Genomic DNA, 20,128 nt, shown 5'->3' with positions numbered 1-20,128 from the left:
AAAATAAATGAGTTAAGTATTATACTTGGTTGTCACGTCTCTTTATTCTCCACATTTAAAACAACCAAACAGCCTCCCTGACTTTTCTTTTATCTATTTTTCTTTTTAATCTTTCAAGACGTTATTTTTTAAAACTCCAGCTAATTGTTTTGTAAGATGCCACACCATCTGGATCTGTCTGGAAACTTCCCTGTGACCAGACTCAGGTTAAACAGTTTTGGCAATTATACCTCATAGGTGACATTGTGTGCTTTTTTGCACATGTCAGTTTGTCCCATAACTGGAGATGCCAAATTTTGATTACTTAGTTATGGCAGTGTCTACTGCCAGATCTCTGCATTGTAGAGAGATACCTTTCCTTCTTTGTTAGCTTTTAATCCATAGGATGATACTTTGAGACTTTGTGAATATTTGTTCCCTAATTACCTTTTTTTTTTTTTTTGAGATGGAGTCTCTCTCTGTCCCCAGGCTGGAGTGCAGTGGCATGATCTGGGCTCACTGCAACCTCCACCTCCTGGGTTCAAGTGATTCTCCTGCCTCAGCCTCCCGAGTAGCTGGGACTACAGGCATGCGCCACCATGCCCAGTTAATTTTTGTATTTTTAGTAGAGATGGGGTTTCACCATATTGACCAGGATAGTCTCGATCTCTTGATCTCGTGATCCGCCCCCTTCGGCCTCCCAAAGTGCTGGGATTACAGGCATGAGCCACTGTGTCCGGCCCCCTAATGACATTTTATTCAATGGCTTTAGTATCCATCTTTGTCAGAATCAATAATTACATATTGGTACTACAAAGTGGGGATTTTCTAATTCTAATTCCTTCATGTTTCCTGTATTTATTAACTGGCACTCTTCTGTAGAGAAGGCATTCCCCTAACGTCTCACTTCTCCTGCTCCTTTTATTTTTTAGTATTGCTCTGGACTCACGGGTTTTAAAAAAATTTTCAATAGGTTGCAATCCATTGCTATCATTCCTTGTGATGCTCAAAATTTCCAAATTTAGCCATAAATCCCCTCAAGCAGGCTGCTATGTCCTTTTGGCATGCTCCAATCAATCTTTGCACTTTCTCACTTTCTGGCACAACAAAATGTTCCAGAAATGTTTCCACCTCAGAGCTGGGACAGTGGGGAATGGTGTTAAGAAGCCCAAACCTAAATGCTCCATGTGCTCACAGATAGGAGTCTGAGACCAGCCTGAGCAACACGGTGAGATCTCATCTCTAAAAAAATGTTAGCCAGGTGTGGTGACACGTGCCTTTAGTCCCAAATACTTGGGAGGCTGAGGTGGGAGGATCATCTGAGCCTTAGAGTTCGAGGCTGGAATGAGGCATGATCACGCCACTGCACTCCAACCTGGGCAACAGAGTGAGAACCTGTCTTTCAGTGGACAGAAGTATTTTTCTTTTTTCAAATTATGACTTCACCCTTTTATCGCCAATTTAAACCTAAAATGAATATTTCTTATTTTCCCATTTCACATTTGAAGCCCCTGTCTTTCATTTGAGAACCCTGGTTTTCAACATTAAACTGAAAGCACTGCCAGGCGCGGTGGCTCATGCCTGTAATCCCAGCACTTTGGGAGGCCGAGGTGGGTGGATCACGAGGTCAGGAGATCGAGACCATCCTGGCTAACATGGTGAAACCCCATCTCTACTAAAAATACAAAACAATTAGCCGGGCACGGTGGCGGGTGCCTGTACACCCAGCCACTCAGAAGGCTGAGGCAGGAGAATGGCGTGAACCTGGTAGGCGGAGCTTGCAGTGAGCCGAGATCGTGCCACTGCATTCCACCCCAGGCCACAGAGTGAGACTTCATCTCATTAAAAAAAAAAAACATTAAACTATTTACTTGTCTGCTCTCTCCTATGACATACACAAAATAGTTTTAAATTTATCAGTAATACTCCCAATAACAAACACACTAATTAAAATTTAAGATTTCTTTCCAATCTTTTCCCCCATAGGATATGTCACATTAACAACGTACAGTAAGAAAACTGTTAAAAAATTACTTGAATTAATTCTTTTTGCTGTGTGGTTAATGTTGTCAATGTGATATGCAGTTAGGTTCCTTCATTTGTTTGTATTAAATTTTAAGTTTGCCTTTCCCCATTATTTTATTTTTGAATATATAAATCATTTTCAAGGCTCAAAAGTCAAAATTATAGTCATTCCATACCTATCTCTTCCATCCCATAGATAAACTTTTTCATTAGGCCAGGCACAGTGGCTCACACCTGTAATCCCAGCACTTTGGGAGGCCAAGGTGGGTGGGTCACCTGAGGTCAGGAGTTCGAGACCAGCCTGACCAACATGGTGAAACCACGTCTATACTAAACATACAAAAAAATTAGTCAGGCTTGGTGGTGTATGGCTACTCGGGAGGCTGAGGCAGAAGAATTGTTTGAACCCAGGAGGCAGAGGTTGCAGTGAGCCAAGACTGTGCCATTGCACTCAAGCCTGGGCAACAAAAGCGAAACTCTGTCTCGAAAAAAAAAAATTAGCTGGGAGTGGTAGCACATGCCTGTAATCCCAGCTACTTGGGAGGCGTAGGCAGAAGAATCGCTTGAACCTGGGAGGTGGAGTTTGCCGTAAGCCAAGATTGCGCCATTGTACTCCAGCCTAGGCCACAAGAGCAAAACTCAGTCTCAAAATAAAAAACAAACAGCAAAAAACAAAACAAAACAAAACAAAACAAGAATTAAGCATGGCATCAACTGGAAAGGTCGATTCTTTCCCACACAGTGAGAAGATGATGAATATGCCGCAAAGGACAGTGTGCTGAAATTGGGAACATCTGAATGGGTGACTCCAGGATTAGGCAGAGTCCAGGGTATGACGAGGGGGCAGTGGCTGTGGCTATAGTGAAGCAGGGGGCAAATGTGCCTGAGGGTGAGAACGGAAGGTACTGAGAGTTGGGTACTGGCTGGGCCATCCCTCGGATAGCAATGCATGTGCTGGGTTATGCTTGCAAAGAGCAATCTCTTGTGTTTTCTCTACCTCAGGACAGAGTAGTTTCCCAGTACATTCTTCCCGGGCACCTGTTCCCTGTGTCTTAGTCACTGAACAAAAAATACTATCTTTTTTTCTGTTGAAATTTTAAGTGACCAACAAGGGAGTATAAGGTTGGTGAGACCAAAAAAATATGTCTTTATTTTTTATTAAAATTTTTTTTGTTATTAAAAAAAATAAGAAAATGTATTTTCTTATTTTAATTGATATCTTACCGAAGAAAGCTCTGCCACAATAAAATATGTTTTTAGAAACTGAGAATGCCGGCCACGCACAGTGGCTCACTCCTGTAATCCCAGCACTTTGGGACGCCGAGGTGGGTGGATCCCCTTGAGGTCAGGAGTTCAAGACCAGACTGGCCAACACAGTGAAACCCTGCCTCTACTAAAAGTACAAAAATTAGTTGGGTGTGGTGGCGGGCGTCTGTAATCCCAGTTACTTGGAAGGCTGAGGCAGGAGAATCACTTGAACCGGAAAGGCAGAGGTTGCAGTGAGCTGAGATTGTGCCACTGCCCCGGGCAACAAGAGCGAAACTCCGTCTCAAAAAAAAAAAAAAAAAAAAAAGGAAAGAAAGAAAGGAAAAGGAAAACGACGAAAGAAAGTGGGAATGCCTTCCTCTCTCTCTTCCCTTCCACTGCAATGTCTACTGCTTCCTTAAAACTGCCTTATGTCCATTTGAATAGAGTAATCTATATATCAGCAGACAAATACGTCTCTCTAGGTTTTTTATAATCATGCATGTGTTAAAGTGTCAGATTTGTGTCATTCCCCTGACAGGATAACACTTCCTTGCCTGGATACCTCCAGACCCGTTCCCATTTGCTGGGGCTCTCACCAACACCATTTTATAAGCAGGGAGGTGAAAAACGGGCAGTCACTTCCTGTACTTCTCCCTCCCACCTTGAACTGAAATGGGCTTGCATTTGGATGGCACCAGTACGCTAAGTATTCTCATTCACAGAATATGGGGTCCTCTGAATTAGAAGAATCACACTACAACTTCAGAGTTCTAAAAAAATAACACTAAAACAAAAGGATTTCCTATAGTATAAAAATGCTCCTTCTCCACAGATCACTCCAGCAGTTACAAGCCAACATTAGGCAAACTTAAAAGATGTTAAACCCACTTCATTTTTTTTTTAAACCTTCAAATTCTATGATATTTTGTTTTGTTTTCCTTTTTCCTACTCCCTCCCCTCTTTCCTTCATTTCTTCATCTGAATGTGAGCTGAGGTTTCAAATGCTTCACTTTAGTGCTGGGTCTGCAACAACGTGATGGTTTCTATTTTCATCCTTTTACTTTTAGCCATGCAGGCACTGCCAAGGATGTGCCCTTTCTGCATACTCTGGCAGCTCTTCCCTGCCTGGGTGCTTTTCCTGGCAGGCTCTGCTGGAACGCTTTCTTTAGTAAAGGAGGCAAATGCAACCAGGACACAGAGACCTTGGACACTGTTTCTCCTTCTGCCCATCTCTTTCTCCTTCTAGCCCTCCATTCAAACATCAGTTGAGCACCTGCTGGTGCCAGGCCCAAGAGAGGCATGAAATGAGGCACTAGGCCTGCAACAATAAAAAAACTGTCCTTGGGCCGGGCGCGGTGGCTCACACCTGTAATCCCAGCACTTTGGGAGGCCGAGGCGGGCGGATCACCTGAGGTTGGAAGTTAGAGACCAGCCTGACCAACATGGAGAAACCCCATCTCTACTAAAAATACAAAAATATTAGCCGGGCATGGTGGCGCATGCCTGTAATCCAGGCTACTCGGGAGGTTGAGGCAGGAGAATCGCTTGAACCCGGGAGGTGGAGGTTGCGGTGAGCCAAGATGGCGCCATTGCACTCCAGCCTGGGCAACAAGAGTGAAACTTGGTCTCAAATAAAGAAAAAACAAAACAAAAAACTAAAAACAAAAACCAAAAACAAACTGTCCTTGCTCTTAAGGTACTACCTTCTGTGGCCTCAGGCAAACTAGGCTCTTCTCAATTCACATGATGACATATGAGGAAACTAAGTCAGATGATTTCTCAAAAACTTTCTGTTTTAATACCTATGATTTTAAAGAGTTATTTTATGGATAATCTCCTGCTACTTATTCTACCCGGAACAATTTCTCCTCCATACATTTTAACATGCTTCTAGTCCTTTCTATTCTATCAATTTGTATGTGTTCCAAGAATATGAAGGTATTTAAATATCAAAACAAATACTTCTTTGGTCAAATTCTTTGGTCAAATAATTGGTCAAATTCTGGTACCTTTTTGAGAGGTGACAATCTTAAAATACTCACTTTAGAAAAATCTGAGGGCATTGAGGAGAGAAAGCAAAGAACCTGTACAATTTCTTCATCTGTCAAAAATGCAAGGCTTTATTCAGGAGCTTGCATTTATTAGGAAAGGTGAAAGTGCAGGTCACTGAAAGGTTATTTCAGGAAAAGGCTCTGCTAGATGATTTCGTCACTTCAAACAGCTGCCATGATGTGTTTGCTCAAGCACAATTTGGGATATCAGATCACAAACTCAGGGAGGCCACAGATGGCAACTGGTAAAAGTAAACTACCTAAAAGACAAGGCCCTTCCTCCATGTTATGAAAGAAAAAAAATAACAAAAAATCTGGCTACTGCTTGGTGTGACCGAAAAATAAATGCAGAAACAAGCCAGTAGCTGAGAGATAAAACTCACTGTGGTTTTTGGGAGAGCTGTGAGAGAAGGCATTTGACCTTTTCCAACTCATCACCTACAGGTTGATATTTCCAATAAGTCATTTTGTAACTTGTCATTCCAAAACTAAGAGTCCAAAAAGAAGACTGCACTGTCAACCAGGCACTTGGGCCTCCAGAGGACATGGACAAAACTTCACATGTCAGTCACAGCCACCAAGAGGGGTTAAAGAGATAGAAACAGGGGAAAATGTACTGTCAGTCAGCTCATTTGACCTCTGGAACATGAGGCCTTCTTTCAAAACTTTTAATTTTAAATTTTGTGGGTACACAATAGGAGTATATATTCATGGAGTATATGAGAAAATTTGATACACGCATGGAATGTGTAATAATCACATCAGGGTAAATGGGGTATCCATCCCCTGAAGCATTTATCCTTTGTGTTACAAACAATCCAATTACAATACTTTTTTAGTTATTTTTAAAAGTACAATCAAGCAAGATTTCTTATCGAGCCATGCTACTCAAAGTGTGGCCTTCTGACACTGGCATCCCTAGAAGCTTGTTCGAAATGCAGAATCCCGGCTGGGTGTGGTGGCTCCCGCCTGGAATCCCAGCACTTTGGGAGGCTGAGGCTGGTGTGTCACTTGAGGTCAAGAGTTCGAGACCAGCCTGGCCAATATAGTGAAACCCTGTCTCTACTAAAAATACAAAAACTGGGAGTGGTGGCGCACACCTGTAATCCCAGCTACTTAGAAGAGGCTGAGGCAGGAGAATTGCCTGAACCCAGGAGGTGGAGGTTGCAGTGAGCCAGGATCGTACCACTGCACTCCTGCCTGGGCAACAGAGTGAGACTATGTCTCAAAAGAAAAAAAAAAAAAAAAGGAAAAAAAAAAACAAATGCAGAATCCGGAGCACAACCCAGACCTACTGAAGTGGAATCTGCATTTTAGCAACATCCCCGCATGATCTGTATGTAGGATAAAATTTGAGAGGCACAGAATGACAGGTATGAACATATAAACCACATTTTAAGCGCTTCTGGATTTTTCTGCTTCCTATCTGTTTTTAAATATATCGAAAGTAAAATCATTTTTTTTTGTCAGGGGGGACAGGGTCTCACTCTGTCACTCAGACTGGATTGCAGTGTCTCGGTTCATCACAACCTCCGCCTCCTGGGTTCAAGTGAGTCTCCTGTCTCAGCCTCCCAAGTAGCTGGGATAACAGGCATGTGCCACTACCACCTGGCTAATTTTTGTAGTTTTAGTAGAGATGGGGTTTCACCATGTTGGCCAGGCTGGTCTTGAACTCCTGACCTCAAATGATCCACCCAACTCAGCCTCCCAAAGTGCTGGGATAACAGGCGTGAGCCACTGCCCCCGGCCGAAAGTAAAATTCTTTACTCTGGCAAAAACAGTCATCTTCCAGATCTAAAATCTGCTTGTGAGGGGTGTGTGTGTGTGTGTGTGTATGTGTGTGTGTGTGTGTGTGTGTGTGTGTGTGTTCCTCAGCTAAGGTAATCAGAAGCAACTTGACATTTATAATTTCCTTTTCAAACCTAGTTTACAAAGGCAAGCATTTTACAGCTGTCCCAAGTTTCTAAATTCCTTATAACCTCTTGTGATTCTAATCAAATTTTATTTTTGAAAAGGGTTATTATTTACCACAGAGTTGTAACATTTTTTTTTTTTAAGACTTGTAAAATTTTTGCTCTCTACCTTTTCTGGGAAAAATATTTTTTTCTTTATACTTAAAGTTATTAGGAGTAACGCTAACCTTTTTTTCTTAAAGAATGTCATAGATGACATGGGGGATGGTGTTCCGGTTTCCAGGTTGCAGATGTGCTGGTGACGTGCTAAATGGCCAAGAATCCACCTATGCAAATGAGGCCTGCATGTGGGAGGAGCTCAGGTGGCACAGACGCCATCAACTCATGCAGGGACCATCCTTGCCTTGAGAAAATTTCTCTTCATCAATAAATGACCAGATTCTAGTCCCACAGATTACATCATGAACTTAACGATATCTGGCAAACATGCACAGCCATTTACCCTTGACCTTGAGGGAAAAAGGACAGAGTACTTTGAGGGAAAACTTCAGATAAACCTAAAATAACAAAGTGCTTTTATGATTTTTATTACTGAAGAAGGTTTTAAGCATCCTATAAAAGTTTGGATTAAGCACAAGAGGCAACGGGATCTGAAGCTGGATCTAGGTGGGCTCCTCTTTGAAAGTTCACTCTTACCTGATTGTCGAATCCGTTGAAGAGTTTGCTGAACCAACACCTCCGATCTGGGGACAATGATGATGAAGTCGACTTTGCTGAAGTGACCGAGGTCCAGGCTCTGGCTGCCACTGTCCGCTATAGCGCACACCTGGGATAAGAGTTTTCTGGCAACTGTTAGCTGCGGTTGATAAATTTGGAAGGTTTCGTTATCTAAATCTAAAATTTAAAAAGAAGTCATAAGAACAAGGTTAATTTACTTCCATAATGGCCACTGTGAATCTCTATGAGGACACATACCACACAGACAGTAATGTAATACACTCTCACTAAGAATTCTCACCTGCTATTTCCACTCTCTATTGAGTTTTAATAGATTTGCCTATTTTTCCTGAAACGCGGATGAGAGGATGTGCTCAGGAGTGGATGTGGCAGTTTTGCAAATGTATTATTTTAAAATTGATTGATTATCTCACAAATGCCTAATTCAATACCCTTATCCCAAACCAGAAGTGGAGGAGACAGACTACACTCTCGCAGCTGGAGCCAGCACTCATCTCTGAAAAGGGGAACATTTTCGGTTTTCTTTAGAAATATCAGCACAGGCCAGTGTCCCAGACCCGACCCAGTCCAAGGAAAGAGGAGGTGCCATAATGAACATAATGCTGAGTCCCCCTGAGCTTTTCTGGATGGCATTACAGTAAACATTTCCTCTTCAGCAAGTCAGTTGCAACATGGTCAGAAATTCCCTTCCCAGGGACTACATAACGTGGGTCATGCAGACATGACCTTCACCTTTCTTCCCACTCAACTCCACTTTGCCAGTGCTGTGACCTGGCAGGTCTAGGTGGTTGTGGCCAGCTCCAGTGCTGATGCCTGGACTATCTGAAGACACCTGACTCATGACATAGCCAGCTGGCCACTCAGCAGGTGACGTATTACAAAAACATTTCCCAGATACTCTAAGCAGGTCAGTAGCTTTTTATTGCAAGTATAATCAAGCAATCAATCTTTCTTATACATACATGCACATCCACACACACAATGAAACAAGTTTAGTCAGCTAAACGCGCGAGCAGGCAACATCCAATGCTTCTTTAAAGCGCTGGTTATTATCAGGAACACATGTGGCAGTTTAACTGCAACAGGGCCTAATTAACCTGTGCTAATTAATGTTTTCTAAAATCAAATGCAGCCGAGGCAAAGACAGCCTGTCAACATAGCCCAGTTACCATGGACACTGACAGCAAGTGGAGATTTATACGGACGGTCTCCCTAGTGGTTGAGAGAACCCAATGGAAAAGCCCAAACATGCAACTTTAAATAGAAGCCCAAATAGTCTTTGTACCGCAGACTACTAATCAAAATATGTCTTTTAATACAGCTAGGCTGTCATTTCGAAAACATCTTTAAACAAGATTTTTTAAACAGGGAACCAAGAATGTACTTGGGAATCTGTAAGTCCTCTGAGAATGTTTAAATTCTAAATGTGTTAATAATTCAAAACAGTTAACATAAACACATTTTAGACCATCTGGATGATCACTTTATTACCAAATACCATTGAGAAGTCAAAACATTTTATTGCCTGTATTTGCATTTGTTTTTACAACAGAGCTGACTGCCAAACCATGCTACTTTTATTGCCTGAGACAATCCTAATATATAAATGATACATTCCTATCAAGTGGGGGCCAAGTGGCTGTCAGCAGCAGCTTATAAGGGTCTGTCTCCTATCTATCCTTTCTCCTGTTCTTTTTTCTGTTCTGTCCTATGTCATCCCTGTCAATCAGTGAACTGGGAAAGGACTCTGAACCCAAACGAATCCAGTCTAACGATCAGACTCCTCATCCCTGACACTCCTGCTCTGAGCTCCTGAAGCTTGTTGTAGGGCAGATGACATGTTGGTAGCGCTGTTCTATCTGCCAAGAAACCCTCACTATCCCTGAGACAATGTGTGTTTTACAAGTCAGAGAGTAAGTGAAGGAGCAGGAGCTAGGGGCCCTGCACTGCCTGTAGTCTGACTCTTTCAGACAGTTTCTTGAAGTCCTCTGGGCACAGCTGGTAGAGGAAAATGGGCCAATGTCCTGGAATCTTTCAGAAAAAAAAGAGAGAGTGCTTAAGATAAAGTCTTTGACTTGGATTTTCATTCCAGAAGACTTTTACTAGGAACAAGGCCTTTGATCCAGGCCACATGGGAAAGCATTTTTAATTTGAACCAGGTTTATCATGTAGACAATCAGGAAAAGGCTGTTGTGGTCTATGACTTGAAGAATCCTCGAAACCCTTAGAATGACTTAGTTTTTACAACGTCTGTCCTAAGGACTGACTTCCGTCTTTCAGTCTGAGATGACATTACCCAGGTTTTGTGTGGGAATCATAGCAGCAGCCTCCTGGGGTGACACACATTCATTCAGGTCTCCATTGAAAGGGGTAACCACACTGTCTCCTCTTCTTTGTTGCATTTTTTCCAGCAGCTTGTCTAGGTCATCGCCTATTACAAAATAAAGTAGAGATAAGAAGGTTATGAGGAAGGATATGTTTGTTTTATTAACTGCCTGAGTTGGGCAGTCAGGCTGTTCTCAGTAGATTTGTTGGTCAGCCAGAAATGCATATCAGCATTTACACTTGGCCATCTTTATAGTATACTGGTGTCTCTATAGCAAGAACTACTCTCATTGATATAGTGCTTATAATTTACATGCTTTCACATGTTGTATCTCGACCTCCCTAATACTCAAAAGCAGGCAGAATGGGATTAGAAAACTGAGTTCCAGGCTGGGCGCAGTGGCTCATGTCTGTAATCCCAGCACTTTAGAAGGCACAGGAGGATCACTTGAGGCCAGGGGCTGGAGTCCAGTCTGGGCAACAAAGGGAGACCCAGTCTCTACAAAAAATTAAAAAATTAGCCAGGCATGGTGGTACATGCCTGTAGTTCCAGCTGCTTGGGAGGCTGAGGTGGGAGAATCGCTTGAGCCTGTGAAGCGGGGTGGTGTCAAGCAGTGAGCTATGATCATGCACTCCAGCCTGGGTGATAGAGTGAGACACTGTCAAAAAAAAAAAAAAAAAAAAAGGAAGAAAGGAAGGAAAGGAGGGAGGGAGGGAGGAGGGAAGGAAAGAAAGGGAAGAAAGGGAAGAAAGGGAAGGAAGGAACAAATGAATAAACCGAGTTCCAGGGAGAGAGAAACTCTCCCAAGGTCACTCAATGAGGTTGTAGCTGAGCTGAGACTTTTGAATCTGGTACCAATGTGCCTTCCTCTAGACCCCCTTACTGCTTCCTGTGGTGTCAGTGACAAAATACTTAAGATAAACCATTTCAAATGAAAGATCAGCTGGCCAGCTTGAGCTCCACACTCATCTTGACAAGCTAAGATTTAAATTCAGAAAATCACACAACTAGGGGCTGGCAGTGTTGCCAGATCTTACAACCACTCACCTAATGATGTGGTTTTGAAATGTGATGCCAGGAAACTGACCTTTCCTGTGATAAGCTCATAACTAATTTCTTTCAAAAACTCACTTGTGGTGAGCATGCTCTCTGCCAGAGCTCGGGACTGGTGCTGACCTGCAGGATGGAGGGGAGAAGAGAAAACTCATCAACAGAACAAATGTTGCTGGAACATTACTTATAATGGCAACAACTGGAAACAATCAAAGGATGTCACCATAGGGACTTAGGTTGAGAAAATTATGACACACCAAAAGGTGTGGACAATTATACAGCACTTGAAATATCAATTCTGACTCTAGACAGAAACAGAAATGTTTATAATACAGATGATCAAGGAAAAAAAAAAATGATGTACCTTATGTTTGTAACTGAAAATATGCACATGTTTGCGTTTAATGATTAAGGAAGGTCCCTGTTCCCAGCCAGGGGCTGTGGGTAACACCACAGCTGCCCCAGGGCTGGCCAATTGGGCAGATGTTCAGGGGCTGAGAACATGTGGGAAAAACAAACTAGGGAAGAGTATGAAAAACCTTATAAAAATTGTGCTTGCATGGTTATAGTGAATATTTGCCTTAAAAATATAAACATGCTTTTAACAAAAATGAAAAAATATTAATGTATCACACTGATGAAGCTTTCTGGAAATACATGTAGCATAGAAAAATGGGCAGACAGGTTTTGTCAAAGTGAGGGGACTTTCTCAGCTTCTTTGCTCAAAAGTGGTGAGAGCCATTCACTACAGAGAGGAGAGAAGCAAAATGTAGTCCAAATGGCTACCCAGGAGGGTGCCTGACAGAAAATTTGCACAGTGCAAAACAAACAAACAAAAATCCCCTTCCACCCCCCAGTTTTGTAGTGTACCAACTTTCTGAATCTTTTCTTTAGAGTCGATGTTACAATATTAAATAGACTCTTCAGTGAGAAGGGGGATATATGAGCTACTTTTCTGGCAAATTCGATTAATTGGCTTAGGCCACCTGTGGCACTGGCTTTATCACATGCTAGAGTAGTAACATTTCCAAAATCTTTAAAGGACAGCAGTTACATGAGACAGGGGTATCTGTTACTAGGGAGAGCTTTGAAATAATGCTCCCACAACCAGCTGACAGGGGCACCAGCCAAACTGAGGGCCACACAAAACCTGATCTGAGAAGGAAAGGGAAAGTTAAAATTAGGAGGATGAGCCCAAGCTCCAGCAATTAATCAGAGGTTGACTATGTGGATGCCCGAAACACACAACACACATTTTTAAATGGACAAATGGTCGAATGAATTGATTAAACAAATAAAAAACAAAAAAGTTACTCACCTAATACTACCACACAAAATTCATTTCCTCTGATTTTCGATGCACAAATTGCCACCACATAATCTGGTAGCCTTTGATAGTGTCTCATTTCACTGAGAGTCCTTAAGGTCTCTGAAATGCCCTCCGCCAAAGAGTTCTGGGTCACAATCACATGAACCAAGTCTTGAGATACGCTGGCAATTAATCTAGCAAGCCAGGGGAGTTGTCCTGGTGACACAGGGACACACTGAGCACCTATCTGCAGGGCTCTTTCTCTCAGAGTAAATTCTTGCATAGCTTTCAGCATAATTTGCTCAAATTCTTCCCTGAGAGGTACCTGATCAGGACCTATATAGAAGAGAATTACAGCTGGAATTTAAAGAATCATAGGTAGAAGAGAGACATACACCCATGTGCCATCCTGCAGTACTTCTCAGCCCATCATACATACTCCAACTAGAAAATAACCTCTTTTTCTTGGAGTGGTGACAAGTAGAGTCCTACTAATCACTTCCTGTTGTGAAATTATTTTTCTTTCTGCCTCAATTTTTGTGAAAAACCAGGCTTCTGTTTTTCTGTATTCCTGATCTTTTTAAAAGAGGATGTACTAAGCGAAACCATTAATTCCACGGTATGCCCTCGGAGCTGGTCCTTGCACGTGGCATATTTCTTGACCTATTAAGCTTAGCATTATGGAAATTGTTAATGACTAATGAAAAAAGAAGCCTGGCTGGGCACAGTGGCTCACACCTGTAATCCCAGCTCCTTGGGAGGCCGAGGCGGGCGGATCATGAGGTCAGGAGATCGAGACCATCCTGGCTAATACAGTGAAACCCCATCTCTACTAATACAAAAAATTAGCTGGGCGCAGAGGCAGGTGCCTGTAGTCCCAGCTACTCGGGAGGCTGAGGCAGGAAAATGGCGTGAACCCGGGAGGTGGAGCTTGCAGTGAGCTGAGATCCGGCCACTGTACTCCAGCCTGGGCGACAGAGCGAGACTCTGTCTCAAAAAAAAAGAAAAAAAAAAAGAAAGAAAAGAAAAGAAAAGAAAAGAAAAAAGCCAACCTATTGGTATATATAACCAATTTTAAGTTTCATTCAGTTCTCATTTTATTCATAGGCATTTTGGAAAACATTTTAATGTATTGCCTCTAAGCCTAAATTTGAGAATACTGTGCATCAGGAAATGAAGTTTAATTATTTTTCACTCCCAAGTTATATTGAAGGCAGCCTCACACTTTTCCCAGATAGAGAACGCTTTCATGATCTAGTTATTCCCCAGCATTCTGGACTGTTAAATATGCCATTTGGCCCTTTTCTCCAACCAGTTGGGGCTAAACTTATACTGCTGACCTGTGGCCCCTGGAATCAGGGGGATTTTGTTTCTTACTCTCTTTAGAAACTCAACGTCTTTAGAACAAAATAAGCAAGTCAATGTTTGGTATCCAACTGACACAAATGAACTAAGATTTCAACATTTAGTTTAAATTGAAAGCAGTGAGAATATAGTCACTCCCTCTATTCAATCATTTATTTTGCTGTGTGAACCCAAGATTTGAAACTCAGACTCTCATAAACCAGCTCAGACACCTCAGTGTCTGTGATCTGAGACCAAGCAACAGCCCCAGAACCCACTGCTAAAAGCCCCTTATGGAAGAACAAGGGGGTGATGGACTGGACGGACTTCTGCATGAGAAGGAGGCACCACAAGTGAGTCAGATCCATTCCTTCCTCTAATAGGGATCTAAGTGGTTTCTCTGGCCCTTCCCATCTTTTCTGGGAAAGTAAGAAAAGTAGGTGTTTAGTAATGCTTTTCAGACACAGAAAATTAAATAAAAATCTCATACATTATAAAAACAAACAATTTTAATTGAGAAAACAGCTTTTCCAGGATTGGGTGGAGGCCAGGGAGAGGTAGGAGAGTGGAATTCTCATAAATAGATTTTTCTCCTCTATACATGGAAACAGGGCAAGAAAATGGTAATGTATACATTATATCTGTGTTTCTTCTGTGCTTTTTTTTTTTTTTTAAAGACAGCTTCTCTTTATCACCCAGGCTGGAGTACAGTGGCGCGATCTTGGCTTACTGCAACCTCCACCTCCTGGGCTCAAGCAATTCTCCTGTCTCAGCCTCCGGAATATCTGGGATTACAGGCATGCGCCAACATGCCTGGCTAATTTTTGTATTTTTGATAGAGATGGGATTTCTCCATGTTGGTCAGGCTGCTCTCAAACTCCTGACCTCAGGTATCCACCCTACTCAGCCTCCCAAAGTGTTGGGATTACAGGCGTGAGCCATCATGTCTGGCCTCTACTGTCCTTCTCAGAAAACTGGCTGGGAATGTGGAGGGATGCTTTTAAAAAAAAATCACCGGGAGCCACCAAGACGTCTGATCTTCATTCAGCTTTATCAAATTGGCATCATGGTAATTGTCACTAGGTACACACTTTTCGGTGAGCTCAAAGTGGATAGAAGGTGGTCATCTGGCCGGGCGCGGTGGCTCAAGCCTGTAATCCCAGCACTTTGGGAGGCCGAGACGGGCGGATCACGAGGTCAGGAGATCGAGACCATCCTGGCTAACACAGTGAAACCCCGTCTCTACTAAAAATACAAAAAATTAGCCGGGCGTGGTGGCGGCGCCTGTAGTCCCAGCTACTCGGGAGGCTGAGGCAGGAGAATGGCGTAAACCCGGGAGGCGGAGCTTGCAGTGAGCCGAGATCGCGCCACTGCACTCCAGCCTGGGCGACAGAGCGAGACTCTGCCTCAAAAAAAAAAAAAAAAAAAGAAGGTGGTCATCTATTTAAAGCTTTCTTCCACCAGAACACGACAGCTGAAAAGCAGGTGGCCCTGGCTGTCTCCAATTCCCTACTGTCTTTCATTAACAACCTGAAAGCTCAGGGACTTGGTTAATAGTCCATAAGACTGACTCCAGGACTGAGTAACATATTCTATCAGGAAGCATAATTAATTCAAAGTACAAAGACATTCTGGGAAAATAACATTACTAAACATATTCACAACATCCCTTGTTGCCTTAAAGCTTGCTTTTATAGAGTTTTGACTGATGTACCATTAGGAATCAAGAAGTGGGGGAAAAGGTATTAAAGTTTAAATGAGGTAAGAGACTTCTTAGAGTAAAATGTCTTGCTTCCAAAAATCAACTATCACTTTTTCATCCTCAGCCTTTTAAAAAATTATTTTTATTTTTTTAATTAGAGACAAGGTCTCAGTCTGTCTGCCAGGCTGCAGTGCAGTGGCACAATCACAGCTCACTGCAGCTTTAAACTCCTAGGCTCAAGCGATCCTTCTGCGTCAGTCTCCCAAGGTGATGGGATTACAAATGTGAGCCACCACACCCAGTGCCTCAGCCTCAGCCTTTACAATTGCATTGCAGGTGTCTTTTCTCCACTTTTGCAAGCTTGATAACAGTAATCTTTTCTTTCAAGTGCTGATCTCCAATAACTTAGGTTAGTCGAGGTATCAGTTTTAACGACTTTTCAGACAGAACTAACTTAATGAGAAAAGTCAAGGTTTAAATAGACTCAGAGGCTTCCAAGAATCTTTGGATTTGCTGATTTCATTATCAACTTCAAAGATTTTCAGATTGTGAAATGACTAAGATTTTTAAAAAGTGACTGTAGTGAAGAGGTACGTTCCTTCTGAAGAATTTTGCTTTTCTTCTGTTACCTCTAAGTAACTGGGCTGCTGAAGTATTAAAATTATTCTTTTAGAAGTTTAGATTTATTTTGTTAATGTCTATAATCTATGGCATATGTGAAACTATTCTTGATTGCCTTCTTGAAACCTCCAGAGGCAAAAAATAAAAAATAAAAAAATAAATAATAAATAAATGAAGGACACCAGAACGGTTGTTGAGGTATAGAGAAGTCTCAATGTACAAAGCTTTAGATTTTTAAAGAGAAATAGCTATTCATGTATATTGAGAGGCTAATTGACTGGAAGTCAAATTCTGGAGGGAATTGATCCTGCAGGGCAGAGAAGAATCTGTGTAATTAAATTGAAATTGTTTCTTTCTTTCTTTTTTTTTTTTTATGAAAGATAACAGCGTTTAGTACTTTAAGGAAAGATATCTTATTTTGACCACTTGGTTCATTTAATTAAATTAGACTCTGATTTTAAAAATTGCTATTAAGATTGAAAAAGAGGTCAGGCGTGGTGACTCACGCCTATAATCCCAGCACTTTGGGAGGCCAAGGCAGGTGGATCACCTGAGGTCAGGAGTTTGAGACCAGCCTGGCCAACATGGTGAAACCCTGTCTCTACTAAAAATACAAAAATTAGCAGGGCATGGTGGCTCATGCCTGTAGTCCCAGCTACTTGGGAGGCTGAGGCATGAGAATTGCTTGAACATGGGAGGTGGTGGTTGCAGTGAGTCAAGATCGCACCACTGCACTCCAGTCTGGGAAACAGAGTGAGACTCGGTCTCAAAACAAACAAACAAAACTGAAAAAGAGTGCTAGAGTGATTTGCTTGGTTGGCTATAATATCACTCTATGAAGCCTGGTTTTACTAATTCTGAGTGCATTTAGAAGTTGGCTTTGGATCTTAGAACACAGTCTACAATCTAATTTCAGTATGTAGCAATTAAAATTATGTCATCAAATGAGCTGTGGACCCAGGTGAGTTTTATAATTGTATTACCTTTCAATAAGCATCATTAGCAAGTCCTAGGTTTATCATGAAAGTAGCTCTCATGGGAAATTGGTGCCGTGTAAATTTCAAAAGGCCATGTCAAAGCAGAGCCCAGGTCAAGTCAGCCTCTCAGGGCACAAAGAGTTCTAGTCAAGATTGCTAGCTAATGCACCAAAGACTGCATATGCCCTAATAAAGCTTTTTTTTTCTTTTAAAGTTATTTAGTCCAGTGTTTTTATTATCTCCTAACACTGAAGTATTTTTATTTTCTAGAATTAAAAAATTTCACGAGTGCATACAAATATTTTTACGTTTAATTTTACATCTCAAATATTTTTTTTTTCTTTTTTTTTTTTGAGACGGAGTTTCACTCTTGTTGCCCAGGCTGGAGTGCAATGGCGTGATCTCAGCTCACTGCAACCTCTGCCTCCCGGGTTCAAGCAATTCTCCTGCCTCAGCCTCCCGAGTAGCTGGGATTACAGACATGCGCCACCACACCCGGCTAATTTTGTATTTTCAGTAGAGGGGGGGTTTCTCCATGTTGGTCAGGCTGGTCTCGAACTCCCCACCTCAGGTGATCCGCCCACCTCGGCCTCCCAAAGTGCTGGGATTATGGGCATGAGCCACTGCACCCGGCCACATCTCAAATATTTTTCTAAGTAAATCAGTGGCTTGAAGTCCTAGAGTGAGTGTATAATTAGATGGCCTACTGCCATTTGCAAAATAAAGGACATTTCGATGTAAATGCTGCTGAGCCACTCTAGTATTGTCAGGGCACCTGCATACACCCACTTTGGGGCTTAGGAGGATATATCAGATAGAGGAAGTGAAGGGTTCATGACCTACATATCCCCCTTACGCTATAACTTAGAGACCTTCCAGGGAGGTCCACAGTTATGACCTCAATGATGGAAAGCATGATGGGACTCCATCAAAGGGGTGTAGCTGGAGAAGAAAGAAAATGGGTGTAGGGCCAGTGGATAAACAAGATAAAAAGGCTAAATGGAAAACTGGAAAATAATTGTTTAAGGCAATGGCTGTGTTTGCATTCCAGATGGTAGGTGCACTTTCAGAAAGGAGGCCTAGCCAAGCTCCCCAGGGAAGGGGTGCTCAAGGTACAACCCTTTAAGGTTTTGCCTACCTTAACTACTTTGGAGACCTTTGGAGCATCATGAGACTGGACACTAGGTGGTGCAATTCATCTCCTCTAGGACCCAAAGAAGCAAAGAGGAAAGGAAAGGAGTAGAAAAGAAATGAAGGAGAGGAAAGGGAAAAGTTACAGAGAATGCAGATGAAGGGAAAGAACATTAGAAGTGAAAGAAGAAAAATAAGAGATAGGAGGATAAACGTGAGAAAGAAAGAAAAAGTACATCACAAAAAAACCTCAAAAGTAGTCACTAGCAAATGATTATGGAAAATGACTTACCCAGCCGCACAAGATACTGTATCGTCAGAAGAATCATGTTTTCCACGCTCAGAAATTGACTGCCAGTCAACCCTAATTGTTCCAAATCTTTGTTTTCCAACTGTGGAATCTTGTAGCAATTCACCAGCAGAGGACTCACAACAATGTCACCAACATTTCCATAGAAATAGGGTAAAGTGCCATAGCCTGTCCCAATAGAAGCAGGTCAGTGCAGTTCAACATTTCTTTTTATGGTCCAACCAGGTACGCTTGCTCAACTAGGATCAAAGATGCTTAACAAAATTCCCTGCCCTCTGAGATAGCTATCAAACAAATCACTCAAATATATCAATCCTAAGGAATTCACTTGGATGCTCCACATTCTATCCTTATATTAAATTAAATGAACAGGAAACAAAATACAGTTGGCCCTCTGTATCTGTGGGTTCCACGTTCAATCAACCGTGGACTGAAATAGTCAGGGGGAAAAAATTCCACAAAGTTCCAAGAAGTGAAACTTGAACTTGCTGTGTGTGGGCTGAGTAGTACGCTGAATTCACGTGAATGACGTGATGTGTAGGCACTGTAATAAGTATTACAAGCAATGGAGAGGTGGTTTAATGTATATGGGAGGATGTGCATAGGTTATATGCAATTACTGTGCCATTTTATATGAGGGACTTGAGGATATTCAATTTTATATGGGAGGGGGCCTGGAATCAATCCCCCAGGGATACTAAGGGACAACTGTACTCATATTATCTCTGTTTCTCATGGAAGGGACATGTTAATATTTTGCCGGAAGATTGATGAGTTTGCAAAACATGTCTGTATCCTCTGTAAAACTGCAATGATAAAATATTTCTGATAAAGTCCCTGATCAAGTTTATTTTCAGATAAGAAATCAGAAGACAACAAATGACAATACGGCTGGGCACAGTGGCTCACACCTGTAATCCCAGCACTTTGGGAGGGCGAGGCGGGAGGATCACCTGAGTTCAGGAGTTCAAGACCAGCCTGGCCAACATTTTTGCCTTTAGTAGAGGCGAAACCCAGCTTCTACTAAAAGCACAAAAATTAGCCAGGCACGGTGGCACGCAACTACATGGGAGGCTGAGGCAGGAGAATCGCTTGAACCCAGGAGGCAGAGGTTGCAGTGAGCTGAGATCGCGCCACTGCACTCCAGCCTGAGTGACAGAGCGAGACTCCATATCAAAAACAAAAAAACCAGCCAGGTGCGGTGTGGCTCCCGCCTGTAACCCCAGCACTTTGGGAGGCCAAGGCAGGCAGATTGCTTGAGATCAGGAGTTTGAGACCAGCCTGGCCAATATGATGAAACCCTGTCTCTACCAAAAATACAAAAATAAGCTGAGCGTGGTGGTGCACGCTTGTAATTTCAGCTACTCAGGAGGCAGAAGAATCACTTGAACCCAGGAGGCA

At 42.3% G+C, this 20,128-nt stretch overlaps 1 protein-coding gene across 4 annotated transcripts in view; it reads right to left on the bottom strand.

The window, feature by feature from the left end:
• GREB1L (GREB1 like retinoic acid receptor coactivator) overlaps positions 1-20,128 on the bottom strand; it is a 295,664-nt gene that overhangs the window by 62,588 nt on the left and 212,948 nt on the right. For 3 of the 4 annotated variants that reach the window (XM_031658935.1, XM_031658936.1, XM_031658933.1), the window contains 5 exons: positions 18,710-18,895; positions 12,652-12,978; positions 11,328-11,456; positions 10,251-10,385; positions 7,913-8,110 (listed from right to left, as the gene is read on the bottom strand). In XM_031658935.1, coding sequence (XP_031514795.1) covers positions 7,913-8,110; positions 10,251-10,385; positions 11,328-11,456; positions 12,652-12,978; positions 18,710-18,895 — 975 coding nt within the window. The remainder of the gene's footprint in view (positions 1-7,912; positions 8,111-10,250; positions 10,386-11,327; positions 11,457-12,651; positions 12,979-18,709; positions 18,896-20,128) is intronic. The other variant, XM_031658934.1, reaches the window with a different exon arrangement.

Source organism: Papio anubis, chromosome 19 (genome assembly GCF_008728515.1).
Source record: "Papio anubis isolate 15944 chromosome 19, Panubis1.0, whole genome shotgun sequence".
Taxonomy (NCBI): Eukaryota; Metazoa; Chordata; class Mammalia; order Primates; family Cercopithecidae; genus Papio; species Papio anubis.
This window is presented reverse-complemented; position numbering and strand designations above follow the sequence as displayed.